Consider the following 27,678-nt stretch of genomic DNA (forward strand, 5'->3'; position numbering starts at 1 on the left):
TATTCGAATGTTATATCCCCTACTATATCTCCTACTTGGACTCCTACTTATTCTTCTACTTAGTCTCCTACCTAGTCTCCTACTTACTATTTTATCCAGTAATCTACCTTCTTTGATACCAGTTCATTGAAATGGTCAGCAGTCGCTCGGCTATGGCAGCAGATACCAGGATGTGTTAAAGAAGTTTTCCGACGCATGCACTGACTGTCATTTGGCAAGGCGACGATCTAATACTCCCCTAATAGCTCGTGGTGCCGCTATCATTCAATACTTAGTCTGCAGTTTGCAGATCACTTTCATGCAAAAGAAAACAGGCCCGAAGGTTATTGCAGACTCGTCAAATTTTCTGGCAGTGAACACAGCAAACCAAGCTGGCGGAAAGTGGAGCTTAGCGTCGCAGTATGATAACGACGTGGCGCTTGGAAGTTGGGGGTCTATTTTTTTTTCTTTAATGGAGGGGCTTGTTTGAAATTTTAATTTTCCCTTTAACGTCTTTACTTTCCCACAAACGCTTCTACCCTTGTCCTCCCTTTTTCTGATTTGACCTGCTCGAGAGGACGCCTCTCTGATTCAAAAAGGGGGCATTGCCCTGTTACGGTGCAGCCTGATAATGTATCACGTGACTGTATTACAAATCACGTGATGGGAATTGCCATATCAGCGTAGAGAATCCGGGGTACCTGGCCTAGATGCCTAAGGCATGACTTAGTCAGAAGATTACTGGTCAGGCACCAAGGCACACAAGCACACAAGCACGCATAGTCGCCCCTCGAAGGTGCATTGAAAGAAGATTCCCAAGTTGACCGGGATTGGAAGATTTTAAAAAGTTAATCAGTGAGCGGGGCAAAAAGGCCCAAGAATCCGACAGTTGGAACCATTATCTTGTTTACACGTACTATTGAAGTTGTGGAGCCGCCTGACTGGGTCGATCACTTATCGCCTTTATCAGCTGCCCACTCCCACTCCGCACGTCATTAACCTCTCTACTTTGCAACTCCCTCAAGGGGACTTCATCTTTCGCTTATAATGTTTCTTGCTCCATGATACCCCCCCATGCATAACTGAGCGACCTTGCGCTCTCAAAAATGGCGTACTTCTTACCATCATTTTTTCAAAAGCGACTGCTCAAATATGCCTTGTCCCGCCTTGGGCTCGTTGATACCGAGGCCTTGGACCCTGACAACCTGGGGATTCGTTGGGGGCAGCGAAGTACCGTGGAGTTGCGAGATATTGGCTTGAAGCTAGAGGTGAGTTAGAACCACAAATCACTACCTTGGGGATGCGGGGGGGTCGGTCCCGTCGATCACCCCTGTTACACTACCAGAACATCGATTACTCACATACCGGATCTATCAATAGAAATTAGCGACTCTTTTAAACCTTCCGCCGACATGCGAACTGCTCAGTGCTCGGATACAGTATCTCAGGATCACCGTTCCAGCGGACATTTACAGTAGTGGGATAATCTGCGACGTCAACGGGATCAATGTGCATCTACGCTGCTTGTCGGATGAACCATCAACGGGAAGGCATGGAAAAACAAGGTCCCAGCTCTCATCTGCCCTGGGGTTACATGGATCTGCGGAGGAACAGAGTCTACCGACACCATCCAACCTCGCTGAGTCGTTCCTGGAAACGGAACCCAAGGAAGAAAAAGAAGAACTTCAAGCCGCTCTTTCATCAAAATCCCATGCCTTCCAACGAAGCCCGTCATTTACTGAGGACGATGAAGAGGAACTTGGACTCGGAAGTGATACACTTTCCTTGCCGAGCTTTGTCGCTGGGTTCTTGAAAGGCGTGGCAGATCGGTTGCAGCTGAAAATCAAAGATGTTTCTGTGCGTATGGATATGGAGTTGAAGCAAGACGCCCCCTCTAAGAGACAGCCTGAAGACAAGCCAGATCTTGTCGCAGGGCTATTGAGTGTGAGAGAGATAGAAGTGCATGGGGTTTCTGGACTCACCGCTAGCCCGGATGAGCCCTTGCCACTTCGAGAGGGGAAGCGGCTGATATCGCTGACCAATATCAGCGTTGGCCTTGTATCAGATCCAGTCGTCTTCGCCAACTACTCACGATTCACCGCACCTGCATCTCCGACCACCACAATGCAGTCGAAAGAGAGCCAGGCATCAAGTAGAGCACCCTCACCCCCTCTATTGGATTCTCCTGGCTCGGAGTCAGCGCTTGCCATGACACGGTCCACTATATTTGACCCACCGCCCGCATTTAGTCGTGCTAGTCTTGACGGCAATGAAATGGACGTCTCAGCTGTATTCTCTCACGATGGACGTTTCTCAGATGCAGATTCTGAGGCAGATCACCAAATCGGTCACTATCCTGATGACTCTCAGGTTTTTGGAAACCATGATCCATTTCACGATAACCCTGGATATTTGGATTCGGTAATTGACGCTCAGTCTGATGACTTTGATGTGGAGTCACCTGAAATGAGACATTCAGATCAGCAAGTAGATGAGTTACCCAATAGTGCTCTTTTTCATAGCCATTCATTTAACGGCAATGAGGAGCCAGAAGATCATGGGCATTTCGAGCCTGAACAATTTTATACGCACCCAGAAAGTCTTCGTGGGTATCAAGCTTTCGAATCGCTACCGGGAAACCAACAAGAATCCGCAGCTGACGACATGACCCGGTCAACACACTGGTCTTCCCATATTGAAGAAAGGACCATAGGGCAAGTGGACACTTCTGAACAACTGTCTCAAATGTCTGCTTCATTCTCCAACTCTGAAGATGCGAACCCAAAACCAGCAACCCCTGGTGCAGAACTTCTCGAATCTCAATATTTCTCTCATGACGAAGCACAAAGTTTATATATGAGTGCTATGAGCCAAGGTACAGCACAGAGTTTCATGCCAGATTTGCCAGGCGCCTGGGACTCGTTTGATGGCGGACAGCTGAAAAATAGCTCTATGCATCACTCGGAGTCCAAAATAAACGATGACATTGAGTCTAGCCAAGATACTCAGGATGAGACGATGGCATCAACACCGAAATTGACTGTTCCATCGGATTCTTACTTCGGTGAACAGCGGTCCGCTGAAGACCAGACACGATCACAATCTAGACTGCCTGACAGATATTCCACGGCCTCTTCACCTTTATTACACAGGCCAAGTGAGATGAAGAAGCCCATTCTCTGCATTGACATAATTCATCTTTGGTTACCATCCGCTGCGAGCGAAGAAGAAGCAGGCGATCATACACCAACGCGGACATCTTTTGATAGCACAGAAGGCGATTCAGCGGATCTTGCATATGGTGTGGAAGAGAGCATGTTTGCTTCTAAGACATACGCGTCGACTAGGTTTCAAAGAGGTTCGCTCGAGTCTCGCACATCTGCTGAGGCAGATCGCCCAGAAGCTGCACAGACGGACACCGTTGGCCAACTTGAAGTTGAAGTCTTTTCAATCACCACTCACTTTGACATGGCTACTGGCTGGCTTTTGATCAAGGCGGGCCAGAGGATATCGCATATGGTTGATGTAGCAGAGAAAGATCAACGCCAAGAACCACCTGCAGCCGACCAATCCTCTTCGCAGTTGCCCTTGAGTTTGACAGTCCACAACATTTCCATCAAGTTTGTTGAGCATGTACCAGGACACCATTACTCAACTAACGATGACATTTCTTCTCTTCCACAACCATACACTAATATGGAAGAGATAGTTCTCCAAATGACCGCATCTGGGTTGAAAGCAAACCTGTCGGCGGATGATAAACGAACAAAGTTCCATCTTGGCATCTCTAAATTCAGCTTTGGATTTGCTTCTGATGATCTGGTATCATTTAATGAGTCTCTGAAGATGCGCGAATCTACCAGAGATCTCACAACGCCATCTCAAGGCGATATCTCTTTCTCGATGGTGAAGATGGCAGACTCTGTGAAAGTTGACATATCTACCCTCCCCATTTATCTCAATCTGAACGTCCAACGCTTAGAAGAAGTGCTGAGCTGGATGGGTGGATTGAGCACCATTATTGAACTGGGAAGCTCTATATCGTCAACCTCCACGATGAAAGGGGGTCACAAACCCCAGAAAAAACGCGCGCGTGGTGTTCATTTCGAGACGCCAAGCCAATTTCCCGATAAAGAAAAGCTGTCATCCGCCCTGATGAAGATTAATGCGCGACTTGGCGGGGTTGTACTAGATGTAACCGGTGAAACGCATTATCTAAATCTCAGCACAACTGCGGTAAAGATTGTTAGTAGATTTGAGGGAATTGGTGCACAAATTGACAAGGCGCAACTGACTGGGCCACTTCCTCTTGATGACTTCTCTGATTCCCCGGCCAAGGTGACTCTGAGCAACATTCGGGTCGAGTTCCTCTTTGAACCCAAGGAAGTTGATCTCGATCGTCTTTTGACCATTATCACTCCATCTCAAGATAAGTATGACGATGAAGATGATATCATGGTGGATACGCTCCTGCGGCAAAGGCGACAAGGCTCTGTCCTTCGCACAACAATAGGTGGAATGAAGACGAGCGTTTCTAGCATCGATGGCTTGGCCCCTCTGTCATCCCTTGTGTCAGAGCTTGGTCGACTATCCACAGTCACGAAGTATCTACCAGAGGACGATCGGCCGGGAATTTTGACCCTGTCTCTGGTCCGCGAATTTGACTTCAAAGTCCATGTAGGCGGAGATGTCGGATACGTCAATGCTCATCTTGCCAACCTTGAGGCCGCCTGGATAAGCATGCCGTCTCTGATTGCTACTCAGGTTGGTGCAATAAAGCTTATCCGGAATGACAACGAAGAACTCGTGGGCGACGCACTCCTACCTAGCAAAAATCAAAGTCCAATCCAGCCACGACACCCTGTTCTCATGGCACGATTCATCCCAGACGAAATGGATCCCACCATCAAAATCAAGTTGCATCATCTTCGCGTGGAGTATACAATTCCCTCGATCATGGCATTCCTTGGACTCGGTCGCGAGATTACTGGTGGAGACTTCGCCAGTGAGATGGCGAAGTCAATCGCCAATCTTGCTGAGCAGTCTACACGATCAACAATGATTCCAAGTCTTTCACCACCACAGTCAAGTACACCTCAAACGTCCGCCAAAACAACGAATCTTGCCGTGGTTTTTAGAGACTGCGTTCTTGGGCTGAATCCGCGCAATTCTCCATCCAAGGGACTTGTCATTCTCTCAAACTCGAAATTTAGTGGCACGATGCATAGCCAAGAGTCGACGGACGCCTTGTTTGATATAAGGAAAGCGTCCGTTATGATAATCGATGATGTGTCCAATGCCGGCCAGACGGATAATCTCCACCAACGTCGATCGGCCGCCATCCAGAGCAATCAGGTCCAGGCCTATATCGACCAAGGCTACGTTCCAGTGACGACCATATCCTCAGCGACGGCTGTCGTGAAAGTAATGCAACTTGCAGCAGATGGAGCAAAGTCGCTAGATGTTGAGCTGAGAGATGATCTGTTGATACTTGAAACATGTGCAGATTCCACGCAAACTCTCATCGCTATTCTCAACGGGCTTCAGCCTCCCACGCCACCGAGCGTTACCGCAAAGTACAGAACGGAGGTCATGCCACTCCAAGATATGCTGGCCTCGTTTACAGGAGACGCGTTTTCGGCTGACGATAGCTTGCCAGCCGACCATGGCGAGACAGAAGCTAATCTTCATGAAGGTGACTTAGAGAGCCAACTAAGTGATGAACTTGAATATGTCAGTGATTTCTATCCTGGCAGGCAGAAGGGGACTGGGAGTCCTGGAGCGTTCGATGCAAATGAACTTCTAGACAGCTTCCATTCTCAGTATCAAATTTCGTCCAGCATAACGGAATTGGACTTCAAGGAGGACCATTTTGCCAAGCAATCTGCCGTTGGCGGGACCGCTCATCGATGGGACTCAACTCACAACACATACGGTCTTTCTAATGACCAGAAATTACAGCGCAGTCCTCTCCGTGTGAGAGTTCGAGATATGCATGTCATCTGGAATCTTTTTGATGGCTATGACTGGCAACGAACCCGAGACACCATTTCCAAGGCAGTGAAGGACGTAGAGACCAAGGCAACCGAGCGAAGAGCACGAGCTTCCCGAATGTCCCCAGATGCCGACGATGAAGAAGAATCAGTCATTGGCGACTTCCTCTTCAACTCGATCTATATTGGAATTCCCGCGAACAAGGACCCGCGAGAGCTTCATCGTGAGATTAATCGGGATATCAATGATCTTGCCAGTGAAACCGGAAGTTACGCAACAACCACTACGGTGACTGCAGCTACCAGCCGCCAGGGTCGGCCCACATCAGAGAGAGAGAAGAAGCTACGTCTAAACCGGAGCAAACAACACAAGATGACGTTCGAGCTAAAGGGTGTTTGTGCTGATTTGGTAGTGTTCCCACCCGGCTCTGGGGAGACACAAAGCTCTTTGGATGTGCGGGTACGGGATCTGGAAATATTTGACCATGTACCGACCTCGACGTGGAAGAAGTTCGCGACCTACATGCACGAGGCGGGAGAGAGAGAAAGTGGGACTAGCATGGTTCATCTAGAAATACTGACCGTGAAGCCCGTTCCAGAACTTGCAGCGTCTGAGATCGTTCTCAAGGTAATATGTGATTACCTGATTCTTGTTTTATCAATTCTGACTCTTCACAGGCTACTGTTCTGCCGATCCGTTTGATTGTCGACCAAGATGCTTTGGAGTTTATGAGCCGATTCTTCGAATTTAGAGATGAGTCTGTCGAACCTTCCAGCACTCCAGGGGACATACCATTTTTGCAACGGGTGGAAATCAATGCTATTCAAGTCAAGCTGGATTTCAAGCCCAAGAGGGTAGACTACGCTGGACTCCGATCGGGTCGCACGACTGAGTTCATGAACTTTTTCGTACTCGATGGTGCCGACATGGTTCTACGACATGTCATCATTTACGGCGTGTCCGGTTTCGACCGTCTTGGTATTACGCTCAATGACATTTGGATGCCAGATGTCAAACGGAACCAGCTACCCGGTGTGCTCGCCGGCCTCGCGCCCATTCGCTCTTTGGTCAACGTGGGCGGCGGTGTAAAGGATCTTGTTGTCGTTCCGATGCGCGAATATCGAAAGGACGGACGCATCGTGCGCAGTATCCAGAAGGGAGCACTAGCATTCGCCAAAACCACCTCTAACGAGTTGGTGAAGCTAGGTGCCAAACTTGCCATCGGCACCCAGACCGTCCTACAGGGTGCGGAAGACCTGCTGACATCTCCCACTACCCCCGCCCCGACTGACGAAGAGGGAGAAGACGAAGAAGAGGCCAAGAAGATTTCTCTCTACGCCGACCAACCGATCGGCGTAGTCCAGGGTCTACGAGGTGCTTTCCGTGGTCTAGAACGTGATCTTCTCCTGGCCCGTGATGCCATCGTCGCCGTGCCCGGAGAGGTAGTCGAGAGCGGCAGTGCCAAGGCAGCCGCCAAGGCCGTCTGGAGGCGTGCACCGACGGTCATTCTTCGACCTGCGATCGGTGTCTCCAAAGCAGTGGGACAGACACTTCTTGGTGCAGGCAATACATTGGACCCAAGCAACAGACGCAGAATGGAAGATGTAAGTTGTGCTATCGAATCAATCTGGGAAACAAAGCTAATGCATTGCAGAAATATAAACGTCACTGAGATGTTACCCTTTGACGCGGCCACATGTGCAAGCTGATTCATTCCAAGGTTTCCAAGGTCTTTTCTGCTTCTTTGTTATTATTTTGCGACACGTAGATATACTCCATTCTTTGCTGCGACGATACCACCGTTGGACTGATATGACAATGCATGTAACCTTAAATTGCTGCTATAAATGCATGATAGGGGAGTTTTGAAATTATGAATCCAGTTTGAATACTTGAATGTTGATTGCTACCTGATTAAACTGTTCTTGAGTTTTTTATCTAGGTATCCTTCAAAACATGTTCAAATTATTCAAAATATTGCGTCGGTCTGATCAACTTTCGAATTGATTGATGTTGTGTCTTAATGTGAGTGCCCTGTGAGCGCTGACTTATGTAGTAAACTGGACGCCTAAAAACCGCCCGGGTATGTAACAAGAGGGTACTGTAGTATTCAATATTCAAATGCTTTGCATCATGAAAATTTGTATAAATTCGATCGTTTTATTCATGTGAAGTTTCAAATAGATCAACCCTTGACTTTCTATATCTGGACGACACTGGGTGAAGACATATCCACGGCACTGACAGCCTTGGATTATGTACATCCCTTTCAAATCCTGGAAGTCTTGGAAAGTAACAAGGCACAAACGTTTAAACCCAAGGAACCAAAATAATTTGGTTAAATCAATGTTCTTCGGTCCCGACTTTTTACGCTTTTTACGGTGGCAATCCACGTTCTCGTTCCTGAATACCCGAGGTAGAAGTTACATACTGAGGAACAGATCAGTAGATCATTTGAATATATTAGACTAGTGTTAAGGTACATATAAACACGCATATTTATATCATTGTGACGTTTTAAATCTAAGCCGCTGCAGGCGCAGTGATACCTGTACCTGTACGCCTGTCGATCTGTCGCCCATTTTTACCCGTTTGATGTATCATGAATCATGCACTTTCAGGTACGAGCTCGTGAGTTTCCGCCGACTGATTGATCCATGGATCCAAAATCAGAATCTGCCTGGTAAACACTCTGCAGGAGAAGCCCCAGTCCCTGAGGGTGTGGTGGATCCACACTGCATCACCATTTGACGACGTGCAGGGTTTTCTCTGGTCCGCCACATGTCCACCCGAATCAATAACAGCCAACCAAGTGATTGTAAGGGTTTTCTGCCCAAGTCATCGCCTTCTTTCAGCCCCGAGGGCAAGATGGTCATTCTGCCCGCCTAGTGGTTGACTGAAAGTAGCGTGTGGGCCAGGTCTGTGTTAAAAGTGACCGATCATGCGGGTGATTGGCCAGGGGTGGAACGGGTTTAGTGAAACTAAGATGCCGCTAAGATCAGACGATGAGCGAACAATGTTCAGATACTAGTAATCTCTTTTCTAATGCATGTCATTTCTAACTCTCCTGCTCCAATGAAAGCCAATGGATTTACGAATTTAACGATCAAAGATATTCGGGCAACATCAGGCCTCAAAGGGCACAGACTTTATGCACGAGACACCGACTTTTCCCCTTTGTTCTTCCAGTTCGGATCTCGCGGGGAGGTGACGTCTTTCATTTGCAGCCAGTGCCATACATAAGGCCATTATGAGTGCCGAACCACTGGTTCGACCCATCGTTCCTGAGTCCAGGCGGGGACCGAGAGGATTCGAGACTCAAGTGGAGAATTGAGTGGATCTTTCCGCGCAAAAAAACCCGAACAAGAAACAGGCACTTATGAGCCTGATTACCGGCCATTGAATGGAAAAAAAAATTCTTATAATCAACTTACTACCACTGGCTTCTTCCTTCAAATTTCGATGTACCTTGCATTGACGGTGAGGCGAACTGGTGAACCGTGAGATACTCCCTTGCTTTAAGTTTCTTCCCCTCCGAACTAATTGGATGTATAGAATTCGGGCGTTAGGATCATCAACTATAGAAGATATGTCACAACGCTAAGGCAGTTGGAGACGAACCCCTCAAAAAAGCCGATCTTTTCGAACCAATTGCAGATTAGAATTATGAATAAGGACCACGAGCTTCTGTCCACCGACTCCTTCGGGGTTTGGTACGATAATGAGCTGCTGGATGGCTCATTATCTTCCATGGACCTTGCCAATGCAACCTACCATGAACCCCTTTCTACAGACGCACTCCCTACTCGTTCAATTGGCCTCACCGGTACTCTTTCTCTCCATGATTATCGCAAGCAGCTTGCACAGGCTGCAGAGTGCTTCGACGATCCTGTAGATCGTTCCGAAAGAACCATACGGCGCAAAACAGGAACAAGCAATTTGAACAGTTTACCTGAAATTGCTACCGTTCCATACGCAGTATCTACTTCGTCGTCAGTAACCTCAACCCCTCCACCATTGTCGCCGTCGTGTTCGCAAAGTATTCTTTCTCTGCGAAGCGAGCAAGACGAGGTCTCAGAATCTGGTCAGCTGCAGGTCGGTAAGTGAATATGCAGAGATAAAGCATCAAATTAAACAAAAGTCTAATTACCTGCAGGTGCGCTTCCTGCCCAGGGGCCACGAGTGAATCTTGTCTCGGAGCATCTGACCCGTCCTAGACCAAACAGGAAACGATTGGTGAGTAACTGAAACCTTGATAAATACTCAATGCCCACCTAGTCTGACCTGCTTTCTAGAATACTTTCCGCGAGAAGCTCGAGGCGCGGGGACAGGCTCAACATTCGCCGTTGTCTCGCCCCCAGAACTCTGATCCGATGTTGGCCACCACCCAGGCCGCCACCATCTCGCATGGCGGGACCTCCTTTGAGATCCTGAACCCGCGAAGGTCCCTCGACTTTGCCCGGATCGTCTCCTTCATTGAAGACGTCGATAGTTGTTCGATCTTCTCGGACCAAATTCGGGATTCCAAACTTTCCACCTTTTCTATAGATCAGGGACTGGATCGGGCCTCCCTCTCCCAGTTTACGGATGCATCATTACCATCCCATTATTCTTCACAGTCGTTATATACTACATCCCTTTCATCTGGCTATTCTACGCCCAAGAGGCAAACTGCCGATATCCCTTCTTCGTCACCCGGAGTGCACGACAGGATCCGATCATTATCCGACTACTCTACATACGAACACGACCCCTGGTCCTCAGATCGATACGAGCCAAGACAATCACCCAATGATATAATAGGGGAATCTCCACGACCACGTATGGCATCCATTTCAGAGCGCCTCGAAGAAAGAGAGGAAGTACCCTCTGAACCCAACTCACCATCATCGTCCCCGCCAACCTACTATTCCGGCGAAAGTGAAATCGGCGAGCCAGGCTCCCCAGTCTACGCCAATGGTGAATGGTCGCAGGTCGACGGCCGAGACCGAGGCATCTTCCTCGAGCTCCCACCATCTCCTTATGAAAACGAACATGAAAACGAAAACCCGAACGAAAGCATCCCCACCTCTCCATACAACACCTATCTCGCCAACACCATGTCTCCCGCCTATTCCCCACATTACGATCACGACCCCTATGACCCAATTTACTTCGACCCCCATGTACAATCCGTGCTGGCCGCGGCCAACGCCGAGACCATGGGCCTTCGCGGGCATCCTGCTCGCGGGCTAGACGACTTGCAGCGGAGGTTCCAGAGCTCTGTTTCCCTTGGAGACAAAAAAGGCGATAAGCAGCGAAAGCGACTGCGCAAGTTTTTCAGCTGGCGCTCTGGGAATTAAATGCCTATGGATATGATATCATGATGAATGGCGACATTCTTTCTTTCTTCCTTTCTTTCTTTCCTGTATTTTTACTTTTCGATCTATTTCTTTTATTTCGCTTTGATTGAGTCTGAGACTTGTTCCATTATCACTGGATTTGATACGAGGATAATCAAATCATATTCTGATATACTTTCCTGAACGACTGCTACTGATCTCATACTCCTAATGTCATGTAAATTCGAAAGTCAGCAGAACTCCAGGGCCAAGATAACAGGGTCAGCCTATATCAAAACCCATATCAAAACCCATAATAATCCACTGGAAATGAATTCCCAGTCACAAATGTTAAATCTATCCGATCCACTATCTGCACCGGTATAGTACATCTCGAAATGCGCATCACGTAGACCGATTTGAGATTACTCGAGATATTTACTGTATATCTTGTTTACTTGATGCTTAGGACTTGGGATCGGCTGCGGGATCATGCAGCATTTCGTTTACAGTTCTGAAGAATATTTCTAGATTTGGGCTGAAGAGATATGTCTCGGACAGCCTCCTGGTTCTCACATTTGCCTAATTCTTTACCAATATAAACCCTGGAATACATCCAGGCTCTTTGCATTTGGAAAGTCGCCGATTAAAACGAAGTTGTCCCAACCATTATCGTCACTAGGGAGGTGTATGCGATTATTGAAGCCAATATCTTGTTTTTCAAAGGTGCAGATGGTCGAAGATTCAGATCGACGCGTTTAGTATAAAACAAACCTTATGTACTAGTCAACTCGAAAAAGAACTCATCAGTCTATAAACGGGTATCAATTTTGGAATATATACAACAAGTCAAATGCCGACCAGACCACCAAATCAAGGCCTCTCCACTACAGACGCCAGCGCCGCAGTAACCATACTCTTCCGCCTCAGCCCCTGCTCATTCCGTTTCGACGCATCACGCCCCGCAAACAAAGGATGATGACTCTTTTCAATCCGATGAGACTGAATAGCGCCCGAGCTACTCTTCCGCCTCCCACGCGCTTCCAGGGGCTCCGCAGGCCCGAACCTACTGCGGTGCTGCGTGAGAGCCCGCCGTCGTGGCGAGGGCCGTGGCGGTAAAGAGCTAGGGTGGCAATCGTCCTCACAGGGAATAGAGCGGTATGAATCATCAGCTGCGCGGCGGATAGCATCGACTTCTCCCTGGTTACATTGTAATTGGGAGATCTGCTGTCTTTGGCTGCGGATGCTGAGCAGGTCTGGTTGCGGGAGGTCGGAACCGGGACCAGGACCGGGCCAGTCTAGCGAGGGGAAGTCTGGCGGAATAGAGGTTGGACTTGGATTTGAGCAAAGAGATGGCGAGGAAGTGAGGCCGTCGTCGTCATGATCTGTGTCTGGTGGCGTGAGGACATAACCTGCGTACTGACCGGAGCGTCTCCCATGGGCAAAGCGGGTGCGGTCAGGCAAGGATTCGCCGTTGGGGGTTTGGAGGGTATGTTCGTGAAGTTTCTGTGTGAGAGTTGCGATGGAGAGACGCTTTGATTCGTAAGGAAAGGGCACTGAGGTTGGAGGTTGTTGCTGGGAGCGAAAGTATGAGGATCGCGAGCGTGAAAGCGTGCGGAATCGGTGCGATGTCGGCGATGGGCAGCGAGATGATAGCGGCGAGATCAAGTTGCTGTCTCCATCGATCATGAACCGGTCTTCTGTGTTAAGCGCCAAGCGGGCTGGCCGTGATGAAGGCGAGGAAAAGGAGAAGTCCTCGAACATGGTGGCGAATGTATGAGTCAAGGGGGTTGGTTTTCGATGACTTTCAATCGAGTTGTCCTGCGCTCGAATCCGCAGCAAGACTCTTCGGTCTGGCTGTACAGATCACGGCAGGGCGCATAAAGCGATATTATATCCGGGCGGAGTGGAAAAATCCGATTTGCCTCTTGGAAAATTTACTTTGATCCATTAAACGCTGAGAGTTGCTGAGCCGGATGGACAGATTTTCCGATACTGTAATACAAACACGAAATACACAGATTTCATCCATGGTTCTCTTGCCGGATTACCGTTCCAGGGGCAAATGCACGTGATCTGGGTATTTGAAAGAATGCCTTCAACTGGTGACTGTGATTATTTTTATTTAAATTTGTTGTAAGCATACATCTGTGCTATGCCTCAACCTTGGAATAGAAAGAAAATAACTTCCGGAAACTGAAATAGTCAAAATATGAGTGGAGTTACATAGAGGACAACGGCGACGTGCATCACTTGCCACAGATCGACGTGTAGATCCCCAGAGTGTGCTTCCACACCAATTTGCCCGTTTCATTCTGGCGTGCCGCCTCAAGAACTTTCTTATTGCCTGTGATTGACCCATCCCAGTTTAGAAGATACGCACCGCTGCCACTCTTGCCATCAGCCCCAGTGGCCACATCGCCGTCGCCCGAGGCTTGGGGCGGGTATTGTGGACTAGTCGAGGCGTACAGGTGTCGCTCACCGCTCTCCTTCAAAGGCACCATCCACGGGTTGGCAAGCGTTGTCAACACATTGAATGCTACTCGAGCAATTGGGTTGAATTCCCGCATAAGACCAGTCTTTACGCCGCCAGGGTAGGCGTGGATAAAACTGGTGGCAGGATACACCGCCGCGAGCTCCTGCAGGAACAGGGAGTTCATGGTGATGGCATGTCCAGCGCAGTTGCTGAGTGAGTAATGGGACTTGAGATCGAGATCATCTAAATGAAGAGACTCTTCACTTCCGGCTGACAGGACAGATACAACACGCGACAGGTTATCGCCTAGGCCTTTTTTGCCTGAGTCATTGGCTGTCGCAGCCTTGGTCAATTGCGGGAGTAAATTCATTGCGAAACGCATCCGAGAGTAATAATGAAGACTGAGCTTCTTATCTAACCCCTCGTCGGTTTCTAGATCGCTCATTAGTGAATGCCGTATTGGATGTAGAATGCAGTGCAAATACCATCGCGCCCCTTGGTCGTCATTATGCCAGCAGTCATGAACAGCAAGTTCACTTTCTCTTCCCTTTCCTGGATGGATTTGCAAGCTTCATCGACACTGCGCAAGCGTGCGGCTTCACATTTTACGAAGCTGATTTGGCCGTCTGGGTTGATCTGGCGGAGCTCCTCGATGATTTTAGAAGCCTGGGTCTCATTGCGGCCGACGAGATAGACCCTTGATGATACAGTGTCTCGTACAAATGCACGAGCTGTTGCTTCACCAATTCCACTGGTTCCGCCGACTGGAGACATACATGTCAGCATTCTATCAACTTATTCGTTTCCATGAGTGGAATGGAAGTACCAAACACTGCCACGAGATTCGGACCGTAGTCCTTCAAGCTGGAGTTATTCTTCTGTATGGCTTCAAGGGTCACCATTTTGTTTTGCTTGATTTTTTCGAAGATGAGGTTTCGACTCGAGTTACGTAGTCTCCTTTGTCGTCCGTTCGTCCGTTCGTCCGCATTTGTCCGTCTCCACCTTTGTCGCAAGATTGGGCGATATAAGAAATTGACAAGAAAAGGGCTGCATTAGTATGTTAGAGTATTATGATTTGGGTACTTGTAGTGGCTTGAGGTTAATGTCATAAGCCTTTCGATTGTGTAACTAATCAAAATACTAAGTAGGGACTGAGGAGAATGAATAAGAGAAAGGATAGGTAACCGGTATACATAGTAAGTACAGAGATAGTCTGGTGTCTGTGCTATCCCATTAGGGTGAATACCCTTCCTGTACCCCACTTGCAATATTGATTGTGTTTTCCTGTGTCCTCATGGCTCCGAATGAAGGAACGACAGGCGAGGGTCGCGAAACTTACTTTCAGATTTAAACAATTGGAGAAGACTCCACTTGAGTGCGCCAATGTGGGGCACATATCGGCACATCGGCAAATGTTATCAAATCAAGGGCGGGACTTAGTCCGCTATATTCCAATTTCCCCGCTTCCTTATCTCGATGACCAACTCAGCATCAAGGTTTCCAAGGTTCGATTTGCTATTATAAATATCAGATGTTTCGCTATGGTTGCTGTGCAATTACGTACGACCTGGAGAACATTTCGACTCGGATCAACTAAGAAACCGTTTCCCCCGCATCTCTACAAGCCATTTTCAACAACAGTATATCGCACCATGTTGACGACACAATTATCTGAAGCTGAGGTGTCAGCACTGAGAGCCAACAAGGAAAGACTTGCGAATGATCTCCATGAGTCATGTCAATGGGGATTCGGGATTCGCTGGGGCGAGTAAGTCTTACTATAGCTCATTCTGCATCGAAACTTCCACGCCCGGTACCCAGTAATGCAAGTCAATACCTTGCTAACAATAGATTTTGTGGTTCCATAGGGGATCGACCGATACCGGAATGCAGCGTCTCGCCTTATCTGAAGAAGACAAGAGCGTCCGGGATTGGTTTATCAAAACTATGAAAGACCTCAAATGTCAGATTACCATTGACGAGATGGGCAACATATTCGCAGTTCGTCCCGGTCGAAGGACAGATGTTCCCCCTACTTTCATTGGCAGTCACTTGGATACACAGCCCACGGGAGGACGATATGATGGAATCCTTGGGGTGCTGTCCGGCGTAGAAGCGATCAAGAGGATGGACGAATTGGGCCTGGAAACCGAAGGAGGTGTAGGTGTCGTTAACTGGACCAAGTATGTGGATTCGTCAATTTATGACAGGCCTTTGCTAACTCCATAACAGCGAAGAAGGAGCCCGCTTCCCAGTCAGCATGATCGCATCTGGTGTATGGGCAGAGTCCATTCCACTATCGCGGGCTCACGAGCTCAAGGAAGTACCCACAGTAGCTTCGCTGCCCACAGCTAGCTCAGCCCCAGAAACGATGAAGAGCGCACTAGAGAAGATCGGCTATCTCGGCAGCGTACCATGCTCGTATAAATCTACTCCAATGGCAGCTCACTTCGAATTGCATATTGAACAAGGCCCGCATTTGATTCTCGCTGGCCAACGCGTTGGAGTGGTTACTGCAGTCCAGGCTTTCCGCTGGTTCCGACTGAATGTCATCGGACGAGACACGCATACAGGAACGACGGCATTCGAACACCGTGCCGACGCATTGTATGCATTTGCTCAAATGATGGTGCGTGCACGAGAGGTCGCTGCTTCCAAGGGCTGTCTCGCTAGTGTTGGTATTGTCGAGGCGAAACCCGGAAGTGTGAATACTGTTCCCGGGGCAGTTAGCTTCAGCTTGGATATTCGTGGGCCTGAATCTGCTTTAGTGGTCGAGGTCGAGAACCAGCTTCGTAGTGATTTTGACGCCATTGCTGCCGCAGAAGGTGCTGGCATTGGCAAGCCCTGTCGTGTCGATTGGTCGCTTGAATTTGACTCGCCTGCGGTGAATTTCCACAAGGACTGCATTGATTGCGTGCAAGAGTCTGCCCATGCCGTGGTGGCGGATGCGCCAGTGGCAGACACCAAGTCCTTAGTGCGGCCTATGATGAGTGGTGCTGGTCATGACAGTGTCTTCACCTCAAAGCGGGTGCCAACGAGCATGATCTTCGTTCCATGTAAGGATGGTCTGAGCCATCACCCAGAGGAGTTTTGTTCTGCAGACGATTGTGCAACAGGAGCATCTGTTATCCTGCAGGCTGTGGTACGATATGATCGAAGGAGATTCACCTAGACTAGTGACGCAGAGCAACATACTAGCTTATATCAACAATCTACAAAAGATAATACCAGTTTACAAGGACATATTTGGCACCGAATCATGATTTTGCCATTTGAATAATCTAGTACATCATCAAGCCAGTGACATCGTTTCAACTTTTTTTAATTTCCTGTATCCTCAAGTCTCAGAAACTAGAGGTCGTATAAAGATGTCCTAGCATCAGTTCAGTTCTGAAACTCCATTTCTGGAGATCCTACTTCGAACCGAGTACCGGCCACATCTATCCCAAGGATGACCGAGCAGTGGATGACAGGACACCAGGGCTTATCCCTTACTGGGGAGCAGCAGCACCACCGCGGCCACGGCCGAAGCCACCACGGAAGGAAGGAGCGAACTCGCCGGGGGCACCACCCTCCTTACCACCCTCCTCGCGGCGGCGGTAACCACCCTCACGGGGAGCGCGGGGACGGCGCTCGCGCTCCTCACCACCCATCATACCGCGGGGGGGAGCGTGGGAACGCTGCTGCTTGATGTGGGTAGCAGGGACAACCTCAGCGGGGAGGTGGAGCCACTCGCGCAGGTAGTCGAGACCCTCGGGGGTGAGGGTGTAGTAGTAGTACTGCCACGAGAAGCGGGTCTTGACGAAACCGCGGGAGTCCAGAGACTGAAGAGCCTTAATGACCTGTAGAGCGATGATTATTAGTAAGGATATCGATGGCTGAGTGCGAGGATGGATAGTCATACGTAAAGGTTCTTGGTGTCAATGTCACCGTGCTTGGGAAGGTTGTAGTCCTTCTTGGCCACGAGCACACCCTCTATGAATTGAAGTCAGTAAATGCCCCAGATTGATTTTCATTCTTCCGCAAAGCCGTCGGTTCAGGCGAGGCGAAAGGTCATATTGCCGATGAGAAGGTAATCACATACCGCGGAAGAGGTACTCGTGGATCTTCTTGCGGTCGACCTTAGGGATAAGCCTGATGAATTGTTAGTCACTGTATTAAATCAGAGGCATTGGGGCGCAATCTTACATTGTCGCGAGTTCCTGGCGCAATTCGTGGAATCGCTTTGACAAAGAACAGATGGATGTTTTAAAGGTTAGAGAGTGGAGCTCCGCTACGAGGAAAAGTGCGATATTGCTCCTTCGGGGCCCTCGCTAGGGCTACCGCCCTAGTCACATGACTCCAGCCACCATTCGTGGCTATGAATGATAAGTCATCTATGCACTGTCACCTGACCTTTAATGTCGTTCCAGCCTTAATCCATCTTATCGCTGCGACTCCATTATCCTCCCGGTAACCGTCATATATCTCCATCTGTGAAGTTACACCCGCAACACTTCATTCAAAATGGCATCACCAAATGTGAACATTTTGCTGTCGTCCTTCCCTGGACTGTCGCTGCCATCTACCGTCTCGTTCTCTTTGCCCTCAACCTCTAGCATCTCGGACCTAACGGAGAAAGTCGCCTCATATCTCCCGTCCTCGCTTTCCCTCCAGTCCCTGATCCTCACAACCACCAACAATAAACAAATCACACCCTCTGCGGATCCTTTGCAGTCTCTGATCGTTCGCGATGGCGCATCCGTGGCCTCCACCCTCCTCCCTGTCCGCCTGTCAGTCCCCATGTGCGGTGGTAAGGGTGGTTTCGGATCTCAACTTCGTGCTGCTGGTGGCCGCATGTCCAGCAAGCGCAAGCGTAACCAAGGCGATAACAACAGCTCCAGCCGCAACCTAGATGGACGCCGCCTCCGTACCGTGGCTGAGGCCAAGTCACTCGCCGAATACCTTGCTGTGAAGCCCGAGATGGACAAGAAAGAGAAGGAGGAGCGTCGCCAACGATGGCAGGCCGTGGTGGAGCTGGCAGAGAAGCGCCAGGATGAGCTCAAGAGTGGTGGCGGAAGGGAGAAGATTGATGGTCAATGGATGGACGATAAGGAGGAAATGAACGAGAAGGCACGCGAAGCTGTTTTATTGGCTATGAAGGACGGTTCATGGACTGACAACCTTCGTGATGCAATCTTGGGTGGATCGAGTACCAGTGCCAGCGAGGGGAGCGATCAAATGGATTCGTCTAGCTCTGAGGACGAAGACGATGAAAATGTTGTTTCCTCAAGTGCTGCTGGACCCTCTGCATCCACCCACAAAGCTGCTCCTCGTCGTTTTATTGGATTTGACGATGATGATGAGTTTATGAGCGATTCTGAGGAGGAAGAGGAGGAAGAGCCTAAGGGCAAAGGCAAAGCCCGTGCCTAAACACCTAAAATTGGTTTCTTATGGTTCATGATGGCGTTTTCAGGGTTTTCAGTGGAGTTCAGCGCAGGTCTTTCTATGTCGATAATATAGTCTTACAAATGGCACTTTGAGGCTTTAATTCAAGACCATTTCATTAATAGCAAACTATCAACTTTTGATAAAACCCAGCAACTAATTAGGGGGTACATTGTTGATTTACTAAGCGTGCATGTAATTCGGCGGACCGTTGATATGATAACGGACCCGATAAAAAAAAGCTCCGCGCGAACTCCGCAAACCTGCACATCCACCATGTCACCTTGCTCCAGAGGGGCAATATCGCGAGCCCTGCGACTTGGATCGTTGAAATGGCACCCAAGGCCATGCATCTCTTTGCCAAAACCGACGGTTTCCTCTCTCTTACGAACTGTGCCGTGGCAAATCAGTTGCGGCAGTGTCGCGACGCAAGTCCGAATTTCTCCCCGATCCTTCTCGACCACCCGGTTTCAACGCATAGAGACGACTGCTGAGGAATTAGCCGAGGTTCTTCCCATATGCTGCCCTGGATGTGGTGCTTTCACGCAGACGGTCGAGCCGGAAGAGCCAGGGTACTATGGCGGGAATCGCAAGCAGACCCGGAAGCTGTTAGCCTCTCGCAAAGGGACGACCGAAAAAGAGAATACGGTGACCAAGATTACAGAATCGACAGATTCGCCAGCGGCCACAGAGGCCACAGAAGGAATTGTTGCAGATGGAGAGGCTGTCAGTAGCTCGTTGAAGGAGCAGACTGGTGCTGAAGAATCAACAGCGCCTCAGCCAACTCAGGGTATGCCATATGAATCGCGTGTCCAAAACTTGACTAACTGGAAACAAGATATTACTTTGTTAGAGAATGAGGTCCCTCCTTCAATCGAGACTCTAGACTCGACGAGTCGAAATGCTCAGGTCTGCGATCGTTGCCATGATCTGATTCACCATAATAAGGCTGTCTCCTCTCCTAAACCGTCCATCCTTTCGATCCGAGAATACATAGATGAGTCGCCATATAAGAACAATCGTGTATATCATATTCTGGACGCAGCCGACTTTCCTATGTCTCTTGTTCCCCGCATCCATTGGGCGCTATATGCTCAGGAACAGCGCTCGCGGAACCGACGATCCTCCACTGAGAAGTACCATCACGGGCAGAAAATGCCCACAATTAGCTTCATCATTACACGATCGGATCTGTTAGCTGCTACAAAAGAGCAAGTGGATTCTAAAATGGAATATATCCGTTCCGTCCTTCGCAAAGCGTTGGGACGATCAGGACAGGACGTTCGACTAGGAAACGTGCACATGATCAGCGCACACCGAGGTTGGTGGACTAAGCAAGTCAAGGAAGAGATTCGGGAGCACGGTGGGGGTATTTGGGTCGTTGGCAAGGCAAATGTGGGCAAGAGCAGCTTCATTGAGGCATGCTTCCCCAAGGACTCTCGAAGGCTAGAGAGTATTACCGAGTGGATGGAACAGCGCGAGAAGGAAATGGCAACCCAGCGACGGGTCGTTCCTTTGAATCCTGACAGTGTCCTTCCGCCTGCACCTCGTGAAGATCTGTACCCAGTGCTTCCAGTTGTGTCTTCCTTGCCCGGGACCACAGTCTCGCCCATTCGCATTCCGTTCGGGCGCGGGCGGGGTGAAATGATCGATCTACCTGGTATGGAACGCAGCGAGCTGGAGGACCACGTGCGTGACGAGCACAAACGCGATTTGATCATGACAAAGCGGGTAAAACCAGAGCGATGTACCATCAAGCCGGGCCAATCTCTTCTTCTCGGCGGTGGCTTGATACGGATCTCTGCTGTGAATCCTGAGGATACCGTAATGGCTGCCGTTTTCTTACCCATCGAATCACACGTTACGAACACAGCAAAGGCAATCGAGATACAAGCGGAGCAACAACCCTACCGAGGCAAGGTGCTAATGGTTGAAGGAACGGGCAGTACCATCTCTTCTGCGGGCAAATTAGACTTGCAGTGGGACATTACCGCTTCAAATCTTCCTACGTCGGTTGCTAAGACTGTGAAAGACAAGGGCGTTCCTATACCTTATCTACCGTACCGTGTGATGGCTGCTGACATCCTTATCGAGGGATGTGGTTGGATTGAAGTGAGCATCCAAGTCCGCAACAAGCGCGGTCCTGAAGATGAGCCTCCCAGCTATCCTCAAGTCGAGATATTCTCACCTGAAGGTAAATATATTGGAGGTCGGAGACCGATCGAATGTTGGAACTTCATGGCGGAGAAGCTCAAAGCCGACAAGCGCAAGAGACCTCGGACAAGGCATCAGTATAGTTGAGTTGGTGCTTGACTTTGGCCGAATTGTATACATGTACTATAAAGCATCAAGCATAGCGGTTGGCGTTTCTATGAGAGAAATCTCTTGCTCAAATACATCCTCATCTCCAAGTTCTGACTCTGCTATCCCGACCCCCACTTACATAAGGTGGAGAACTCCCCTCACTACGTGGGGAACTCAAACAGGTAACCCTTGCTTGCACCACCAATACTCCGGATATTCCAAGAGGCCAGTCCAGTCCCATTAGGCTTGCATCTTGGCTTTATCTTATGTATATAGACTTAAAGCATTTCAAGATTTCATTGCTGCTTAAATTTCTCTTCAACGGAAAATGTTGTCTTGTCGAGGCCGCAAAAATGTTGCTGGGCTAGAACGTCCATGGCGATTCGCCCCTACACAAACCTACAATCCAGATACAAACCCTTCAGGGCTCATTTCGTTCGGTTTGGCTGAAAATGTGAGAGCAAGCCCTCTTGGAGCAATCCACAAATTTAACGCAAATAGGCACCAATGAGAGCAGATATCGCCAATTACATCAATGAAAAGGTCATCTTCACCACAGACTCCGTCAGTTACCGTTCCAGTGCAAGTATAAATGCAAGGCTACCGATAGCCACCGCTGCCCATCTGAACAGGATCCTGGGGGCTCATACGCCTATTCAGCCCGATCATGTCCTCGTTGCTGACTCCGCTACTTCATTGGGTAACATGCTTGGACGCAATCTGGCCGAGACTGGAGACGCTATTCTGGTTAGCCGACCAATGTATGGTCGATTCGAGCTGGACTATGGTGTCGAAGCGGATGTTGAGATCGTCTATGCTGACACGACGATTGATGAAGGCTTCACGCCAAATGTGGTGGAGAAGTACGAAATAGCTTTAGCGGAGGCTGAGGAGCGAGGTGTGAGGATTCGTGCAGTGCTAGTTGTCAATCCACACAACCCTGTTGGTAAGGTTCTTCTAGAAGTGCAAGCCATACATACTAATATTAAATGCATGGATAGGACGATGCTACCCAGCCGATATATTAAAGGCAACTGCTCAATTCTGTGCTAAACATAGCATTCACCTCATCAGTGATGAAATCTATGCTTCATGTGTGTTTGCCTCGGGTGATCCGGAGGCCGTGCCGTTCACATCTATTCTGGCATTGAATCTGGGAAAAATAATCGATCCTAACCTTGTCCATGTCTTATATGGGTTTAGCAAGGTAGGTTCATTCTCATTAAATAGAAATTGCAGACTTAATCTATTTTAGGACTTTGCATCTGGTGGTCTGCACCTTGGCTTCTTGGTAACGCAAAATAAGCAACTTCGTCATGCATGCAAAATGATACTGTAGGTTCAACACATTCGATCCGGGTCTTTATATGGCTATTGTTGGATTGGGAGTTGACTCTGTCCAACCTATAGGCGACTCCATAGCCCCTCTCAGGCTGCTATTACTATTGGGACCACTATTCTGGAAGATCAAGACTTTGTCTCAAGCTTTACAGCCAAATCACGAAACAGTCTAGCAGCAGGGTACCGGCTTGTCACGTCATTTTTGGACCAGGAGGGTATTGAATATGCGAAGGGAGGGTGAGCTCTGTCTTTTCGCTTCGTAATCACTTGATACCTGATGTTCTTACTAACTTGGCTTTTCTAGAAATGCCGGCTTCTTTGTATATGTTAATTTCTCTTCTTTTCTCCTGAAAGATGACTCCCCCACTCAGACACAGGAGTTTAAGTTAGCGCAGAAATTTCTCGATGAAGGTGTCTTCCTTCATCCTGGTGAGGAACATGGGAAGGATGTGGGGTGGTTTCGTTTGGTATATTCGCATGATGAACTCACTTTAAGGGAAGGGCTTAGGAGGTGAGCATCTACATATCTTGAATTTCTACGTCCCTTGCTACAAAAAAGCTAATGTCATGCGATAACAGACTGCTGGGTGCGCTACAACGGACTAATAGATGATATTTAAGGTTCCCAGATTGGAATACAGTACAGTATATATTATCAGTATAGACCACCTACTGTATATATATATCTCTCTATACTAATGTTGGGACGAGACACTGACATCTGGAAGGAGCATTAATAAAGACAGAGAGGAATATGTCATGAATTTCTATTTATGCCCGCACAAACATCAAATCCATTTCCCAGGTTGTCCTTAGTAGTTGGGAATGCAAACACCAGCGTTCCACTCGGTAGCGCCAACACACTGCCAGCCATCGCAGCAAGGGACTCCACCGTTCTCGCAGGCAACCTTGTAGTCTATACAAAAGTCAGATAAATATTCTAATATTCTCCATGGGAATGTACTCACTGCCAACACAGGTGCGCTTCTCGAAGGCATCGGGGGACGGAGTGGCAATGGCAACAGCGGCCAGGGTAGCGATGATGACGGTGATGAACTGCATTTTAATGGATTGGTTGATTGGAGTAGATGGGAGTGGATTGAATTGTTTGTTGATTGAATTGTTTGTGATGATGTTCAATTCTCGAGGAAACCCTTGCTATTTAACCATGAGCCAAGCTATTTTCGATGTCTATTTCTGGGATTCATCTGATTCTATGGTTGCCCCTAGAGTACGTACATCTTCATAAACATGCAGCAATGCCTCTTTGGATCAATAATATCTTGGCTGTGGCGAGCAAGTAATGAATAAATGATCGTCATTGCCATTAATGGATATCATTCGAATGAACAATTTCTTATAGTTTCCATGAAGGGCATGTCTCAGTAAGCAGTGGGGTACGGGGGCGAGTAGCGGCCAATTTATCAAAACACCTTATCACATGACTTTTGTTCACCGCTTTTATCAATTTGGTAACGTATTGTACGAGAAAACCCCTAAATCCTACCATCTAATATCCACCCATTTAATATCCACCTATCTCCACCCTTTTCCCCCCTTTCACCCAACATGCCGCGCCCGCAAATTGACCTTGCTGCCCACCGAGACGAGATACAGACCCTTTTTGAGAGCGGTGCTACTCATGAAGCTATTCAGCATGCCCTGGCCGCCCGTGAGGTGCACGTGACCCTTATTACGCTCAGAAGACGACTTGATTCCTGGGGTTTTCGGAGATACAGCACCGGACCCGATATGCGTGAGAATGTTAAAACCCTACTACCCCTTATGCGCCCTCGAGATGTCCAAAAAGTGCTACCTACGCTTACCGAGCGCACTTTTCGGAGAATTCGGGCGGAAATGGGTGTCAAATTACGCACAGACGACCCTGTTGAGCGTGACCAGCAAAGAGAGGAGTTACAGGCGGTTTTGACCTATTATGACCGTACTGGAGAAATTGAGGGGTACGGACGACGCGCAATGCAGGTCCACCTCCGTCGTTATGAGCAATATTATCCAGCGTAAGTGGGAGATATTTGGGAGATATTTGGGAGATATGTGGGAGATATTTGGGAGAGAAACGTGCTGATTTCTTCTTTAGTGATCTAATCTACGACGTTTACCGAGAAATCCGCCCTGACGCAGTTTTACGCCGCACAAACGACCTCCAGCGTGGCCGTGGTAGCTATAGCTGCCCTGGGGCTAATTTCGTCTGGCATGTTGATGGGCATATGAAGCTTGAACCTTATGGATTCGAGATTTATGCTGCTATTGATGGATACTCTCGCAAAATCATGTGGATTTATACCGGTATAAGCGCACGCACAGCTGTGAGTGTTGGACGTCAATATCTTGACTGTATTCAGCATGCTGGGTGTATTCCGCGTTTTATCCGCTGTGATTTAGGTGTTGAAGGGCATATGATGGCTGATTTTCATCTTGCACTCCGGAGGGTGGAAGATCCTACGATTACACGTCTTCGTGATTGTTTTCTACTAAGTAAAAGCACAGAAAACCAGCGTATTGAATCGTTTTGGTCGAAACTACAGAAAACGTGTTTATTTATCTATCGTCATTACTTCATGATTTTACGAGAATCACACCTCTTTTCAGCAGCAAATATTACAGACCAGGTCGCCCTTCTCGCCATCTATATGCCACTTATCCGACGACATGTTTCAGAGTACATCAAAGATCATAATTCGTTTCCCATCCGCCCTCAAAAAAATAGGCTTGGGTGTGTTACCGGTATTCCACTCGTCAACTACGACTTCCCTCCACCTGGGAAGCAATACAAGTGCGAAGTGAGCGAGGAAACCTATCAAATCCTGTACGAAAATGTCGCACCATGGGATCCTATAGAATATCTTCCACCTGCTACTCTGGCGTGGTGCTCTACACAGCTGAATGATATCATTCCAGGGGGATTTGACCCCGAAAATCCACCTCTCTACCGACCGGGTGATAACCCCTTACAGCCATATCGATCTGTGTACGAGCAGCTGCGGATTCGAGCATTAGACCATGAAGATTCTGGTATGCAGCCGAAATTCAGCGTTTGTGACAAGCCCTTAGATGGATATAATTGGCGGAATTCAGGTGCAGCAGAGGGTGTAACAGCGGAAAGTGGTTGATAATCTAATGTCTTAGGTTGCGCAACGAATTTTGGTCTCGGGTAACGAATTTTGCGTTTGCAAAACATGATGATGAATATGTGGTTGATTTCGTATACTAAATAGCACTTTTTCCCATCAGTATCTTCCACATAATCCACTTTTATTCATCAATTTATTGCTTAATTCCTCCAAATATGTCCGATTCCAACGCAATTATCGCAAGATTTCTAGAGTGGCAAAGTTCTCAAGCTTCACCTACCCCTACCCTTACCTCTACCCCTGCCCCTACGCCTATTCGTACGCCTGCGCAGGTCAATACTCAGGCCCTTCAGCTGACAGGGTATGAAGCTGCTACAAGGTCTTACGGGGCTGGGTCCCAGGCGAGAAACCAGCAAATTGGTCGAGCTCCGGCGCCAGCGCCTACCCCACCACAAATCAAGTTGGTAACATATGTCTATCTTTGGGAGCGTGGTGGACCAATTACGCAAATTAGAGAGGGTTTGCGTTCCTGATTCTCTGCTTTTTCTATACACATTCGATATATTTGCTAACTTTTTGGCTCTTTTAGTCGTTTTGAACCCCGACTTTCCTCCCGAATTCATCGTCCAAAATACACGTCAATTTGTCGAATTCGACATATTGACCCCCACCAATGTCGCGCTGCTGGAGAGGAAGGGGTATAACCCGACTTTGGATGAATTCGACGGGTATTTACTTGCGAGGGACGTCAAAACGGCCAATAACCGAGATCCTACAGCATTTATGGTTGAATGTCGCCCAAATACGCCCCTCCAGGAGTTTTGTGACCATGATTTGGGCCTTGTTAAAGGATTTAAGGACCGTTGGACCCTTCATGTGATAATATCACAGCATTCAGATACTACTCTTACCGCCCCGGTAGCCCCCGCAGCCCTTACAGCCCCAGTAGCCCCCATAGCCCCAGCAGCCCCCGTAGCCCCAGTGGTTACTGAGCTCTACGAAGACCGTCTCTGGTCATCTCCGCCTGCCTACAGCGATACCGAGAACCTCGAGATCCCCGATCTTGCCCCTGAGGCCCCTACAGCAGCGCCAGCAGGGCGTCCAACACGGTCAAGAAGAAGAAGGAGAGATACCCCTGAGCTTGTAAGCCAGCGTACCAGTAGACGCAGGCGCTTTTGATAGGGATAGATGGGTTCTGAAGGGTTTTGTACGCTATTTTCTCATGCATGCATTTTCGTTTAGGATTTGATAGGTTTCCTCGCTCAATTCGCACCTGTATTGCTTCCCAGGTGGAGGGAAGCTGTAGTTGACGATTGGAATACCGGTAACACACCAAAGCCTATTTTTTTGAGGGCGGATGGGAAACGAATTATGATATTTGATGTACTCTGAAACATGTCGTCGGAAAAGTGGCATACAGTTGGGACTTAGTAAAATTTGACTAATATTGGACTTATTTACCTTGAATATGTAAATTACTGTTTTCTCGAAATCCAGTATTTTTATGTTTTCTGCCATTTTTGCTGTTTCTGCCTGGTTTTTAGGGGTATTGATAAATTGGCCGCTACTCGCCTCCGTAAGTGGGGGCGTACGTCCACTCTAGGTCATGCCAAGATCAACAAAATCCCTGATCGCATCCACCGAAGGTTTTAGCCCCAAGCTAGGCTTTTCTTTGCTTCCATACCTGCTACTGATTAATTTATAGCCTTCTCGAAAGGAGTGTATACATCAAGAGATACCACCG

The 27,678-nt window shown here is 48.5% G+C and overlaps 12 protein-coding genes across 12 annotated transcripts; 8 read left to right on the top strand and 4 right to left on the bottom strand.

Moving 5' to 3' along the window:
* Window positions 1-1,085: 1,085 nt before the first annotated feature.
* Window positions 1,086-7,645, top strand: atg2 (uncharacterized protein; the record flags this gene model as incomplete). The annotated part of the gene is made up of 4 exons (XM_057134909.1): window positions 1,086-1,247; window positions 1,360-6,600; window positions 6,651-7,577; window positions 7,628-7,645. 4 exons carry the CDS (start codon window positions 1,086-1,088, stop codon window positions 7,643-7,645), a joined length of 6,348 nt encoding a protein of 2,115 aa, XP_057000845.1.
* A 1,994-nt stretch (window positions 7,646-9,639) lies between these two features.
* N7520_000975 (uncharacterized protein) lies at window positions 9,640-11,315 on the top strand (the record flags this gene model as incomplete). Its single annotated transcript, XM_057134910.1, has 3 exons — window positions 9,640-10,072; window positions 10,130-10,209; window positions 10,269-11,315. The coding sequence occupies 3 exons, from the start codon at window positions 9,640-9,642 to the stop codon at window positions 11,313-11,315; spliced, it is 1,560 nt and encodes a 519-aa protein (XP_057000846.1).
* Window positions 11,316-12,167: 852 nt separating this feature from the next.
* N7520_000976 (uncharacterized protein) lies at window positions 12,168-13,058 on the bottom strand (the record flags this gene model as incomplete). The annotated part of the gene is made up of 1 exon (XM_057134911.1): window positions 12,168-13,058. One exon carries the CDS (start codon window positions 13,056-13,058, stop codon window positions 12,168-12,170), a length of 891 nt encoding a protein of 296 aa, XP_057000847.1.
* Window positions 13,059-13,543: 485 nt separating this feature from the next.
* Window positions 13,544-14,672, bottom strand: N7520_000977 (uncharacterized protein; the record flags this gene model as incomplete). The annotated part of the gene is made up of 3 exons (XM_057134912.1): window positions 13,544-14,202; window positions 14,256-14,534; window positions 14,597-14,672. 3 exons carry the CDS (start codon window positions 14,670-14,672, stop codon window positions 13,544-13,546), a joined length of 1,014 nt encoding a protein of 337 aa, XP_057000848.1.
* Window positions 14,673-15,311: 639 nt separating this feature from the next.
* On the top strand, window positions 15,312-16,942 carry N7520_000978 (M20 family metallo-hydrolase; the record flags this gene model as incomplete). The annotated part of the gene is made up of 3 exons (XM_057134913.1): window positions 15,312-15,538; window positions 15,639-15,953; window positions 16,003-16,942. The coding sequence occupies 3 exons, from the start codon at window positions 15,312-15,314 to the stop codon at window positions 16,940-16,942; spliced, it is 1,482 nt and encodes a 493-aa protein (XP_057000849.1).
* Window positions 16,943-17,261: 319 nt separating this feature from the next.
* On the bottom strand, window positions 17,262-18,243 carry N7520_000979 (40S ribosomal protein eS10; the record flags this gene model as incomplete). The annotated part of the gene is made up of 5 exons (XM_057134914.1): window positions 17,262-17,612; window positions 17,675-17,745; window positions 17,855-17,904; window positions 17,959-17,972; window positions 18,166-18,243. The coding sequence occupies 5 exons, from the start codon at window positions 18,241-18,243 to the stop codon at window positions 17,262-17,264; spliced, it is 564 nt and encodes a 187-aa protein (XP_057000850.1).
* Window positions 18,244-18,276: 33 nt separating this feature from the next.
* On the top strand, window positions 18,277-19,182 carry N7520_000980 (telomere maintenance SDE2 family protein; the record flags this gene model as incomplete). Its single annotated transcript, XM_057134915.1, has 1 exon — window positions 18,277-19,182. One exon carries the CDS (start codon window positions 18,277-18,279, stop codon window positions 19,180-19,182), a length of 906 nt encoding a protein of 301 aa, XP_057000851.1.
* A 291-nt stretch (window positions 19,183-19,473) lies between these two features.
* On the top strand, window positions 19,474-21,498 carry N7520_000981 (uncharacterized protein; the record flags this gene model as incomplete). The annotated part of the gene is made up of 1 exon (XM_057134916.1): window positions 19,474-21,498. One exon carries the CDS (start codon window positions 19,474-19,476, stop codon window positions 21,496-21,498), a length of 2,025 nt encoding a protein of 674 aa, XP_057000852.1.
* Window positions 21,499-21,829: 331 nt separating this feature from the next.
* On the top strand, window positions 21,830-23,455 carry N7520_000982 (Pyridoxal phosphate-dependent transferase major region subdomain 2; the record flags this gene model as incomplete). The annotated part of the gene is made up of 7 exons (XM_057134917.1): window positions 21,830-21,955; window positions 22,003-22,447; window positions 22,503-22,708; window positions 22,757-22,836; window positions 22,912-23,079; window positions 23,147-23,353; window positions 23,422-23,455. 7 exons carry the CDS (start codon window positions 21,830-21,832, stop codon window positions 23,453-23,455), a joined length of 1,266 nt encoding a protein of 421 aa, XP_057000853.1.
* A 199-nt stretch (window positions 23,456-23,654) lies between these two features.
* On the bottom strand, window positions 23,655-23,904 carry N7520_000983 (uncharacterized protein; the record flags this gene model as incomplete). Its single annotated transcript, XM_057134918.1, has 2 exons — window positions 23,655-23,758; window positions 23,811-23,904. The coding sequence occupies 2 exons, from the start codon at window positions 23,902-23,904 to the stop codon at window positions 23,655-23,657; spliced, it is 198 nt and encodes a 65-aa protein (XP_057000854.1).
* A 507-nt stretch (window positions 23,905-24,411) lies between these two features.
* On the top strand, window positions 24,412-25,973 carry N7520_000984 (uncharacterized protein; the record flags this gene model as incomplete). Its single annotated transcript, XM_057134919.1, has 3 exons — window positions 24,412-24,860; window positions 24,941-25,169; window positions 25,473-25,973. The coding sequence occupies 3 exons, from the start codon at window positions 24,412-24,414 to the stop codon at window positions 25,971-25,973; spliced, it is 1,179 nt and encodes a 392-aa protein (XP_057000855.1).
* Window positions 25,974-26,149: 176 nt separating this feature from the next.
* Window positions 26,150-27,113, top strand: N7520_000985 (uncharacterized protein; the record flags this gene model as incomplete). Its single annotated transcript, XM_057134920.1, has 2 exons — window positions 26,150-26,453; window positions 26,524-27,113. The coding sequence occupies 2 exons, from the start codon at window positions 26,150-26,152 to the stop codon at window positions 27,111-27,113; spliced, it is 894 nt and encodes a 297-aa protein (XP_057000856.1).
* Window positions 27,114-27,678: the final 565 nt, after the last annotated feature.

This window comes from Penicillium odoratum, assembly GCF_028828045.1.
Source record: "Penicillium odoratum strain IBT 22623 chromosome Unknown utg000001l_segment0_segment0, whole genome shotgun sequence".
Taxonomy (NCBI): Eukaryota; Fungi; Ascomycota; class Eurotiomycetes; order Eurotiales; family Aspergillaceae; genus Penicillium; species Penicillium odoratum.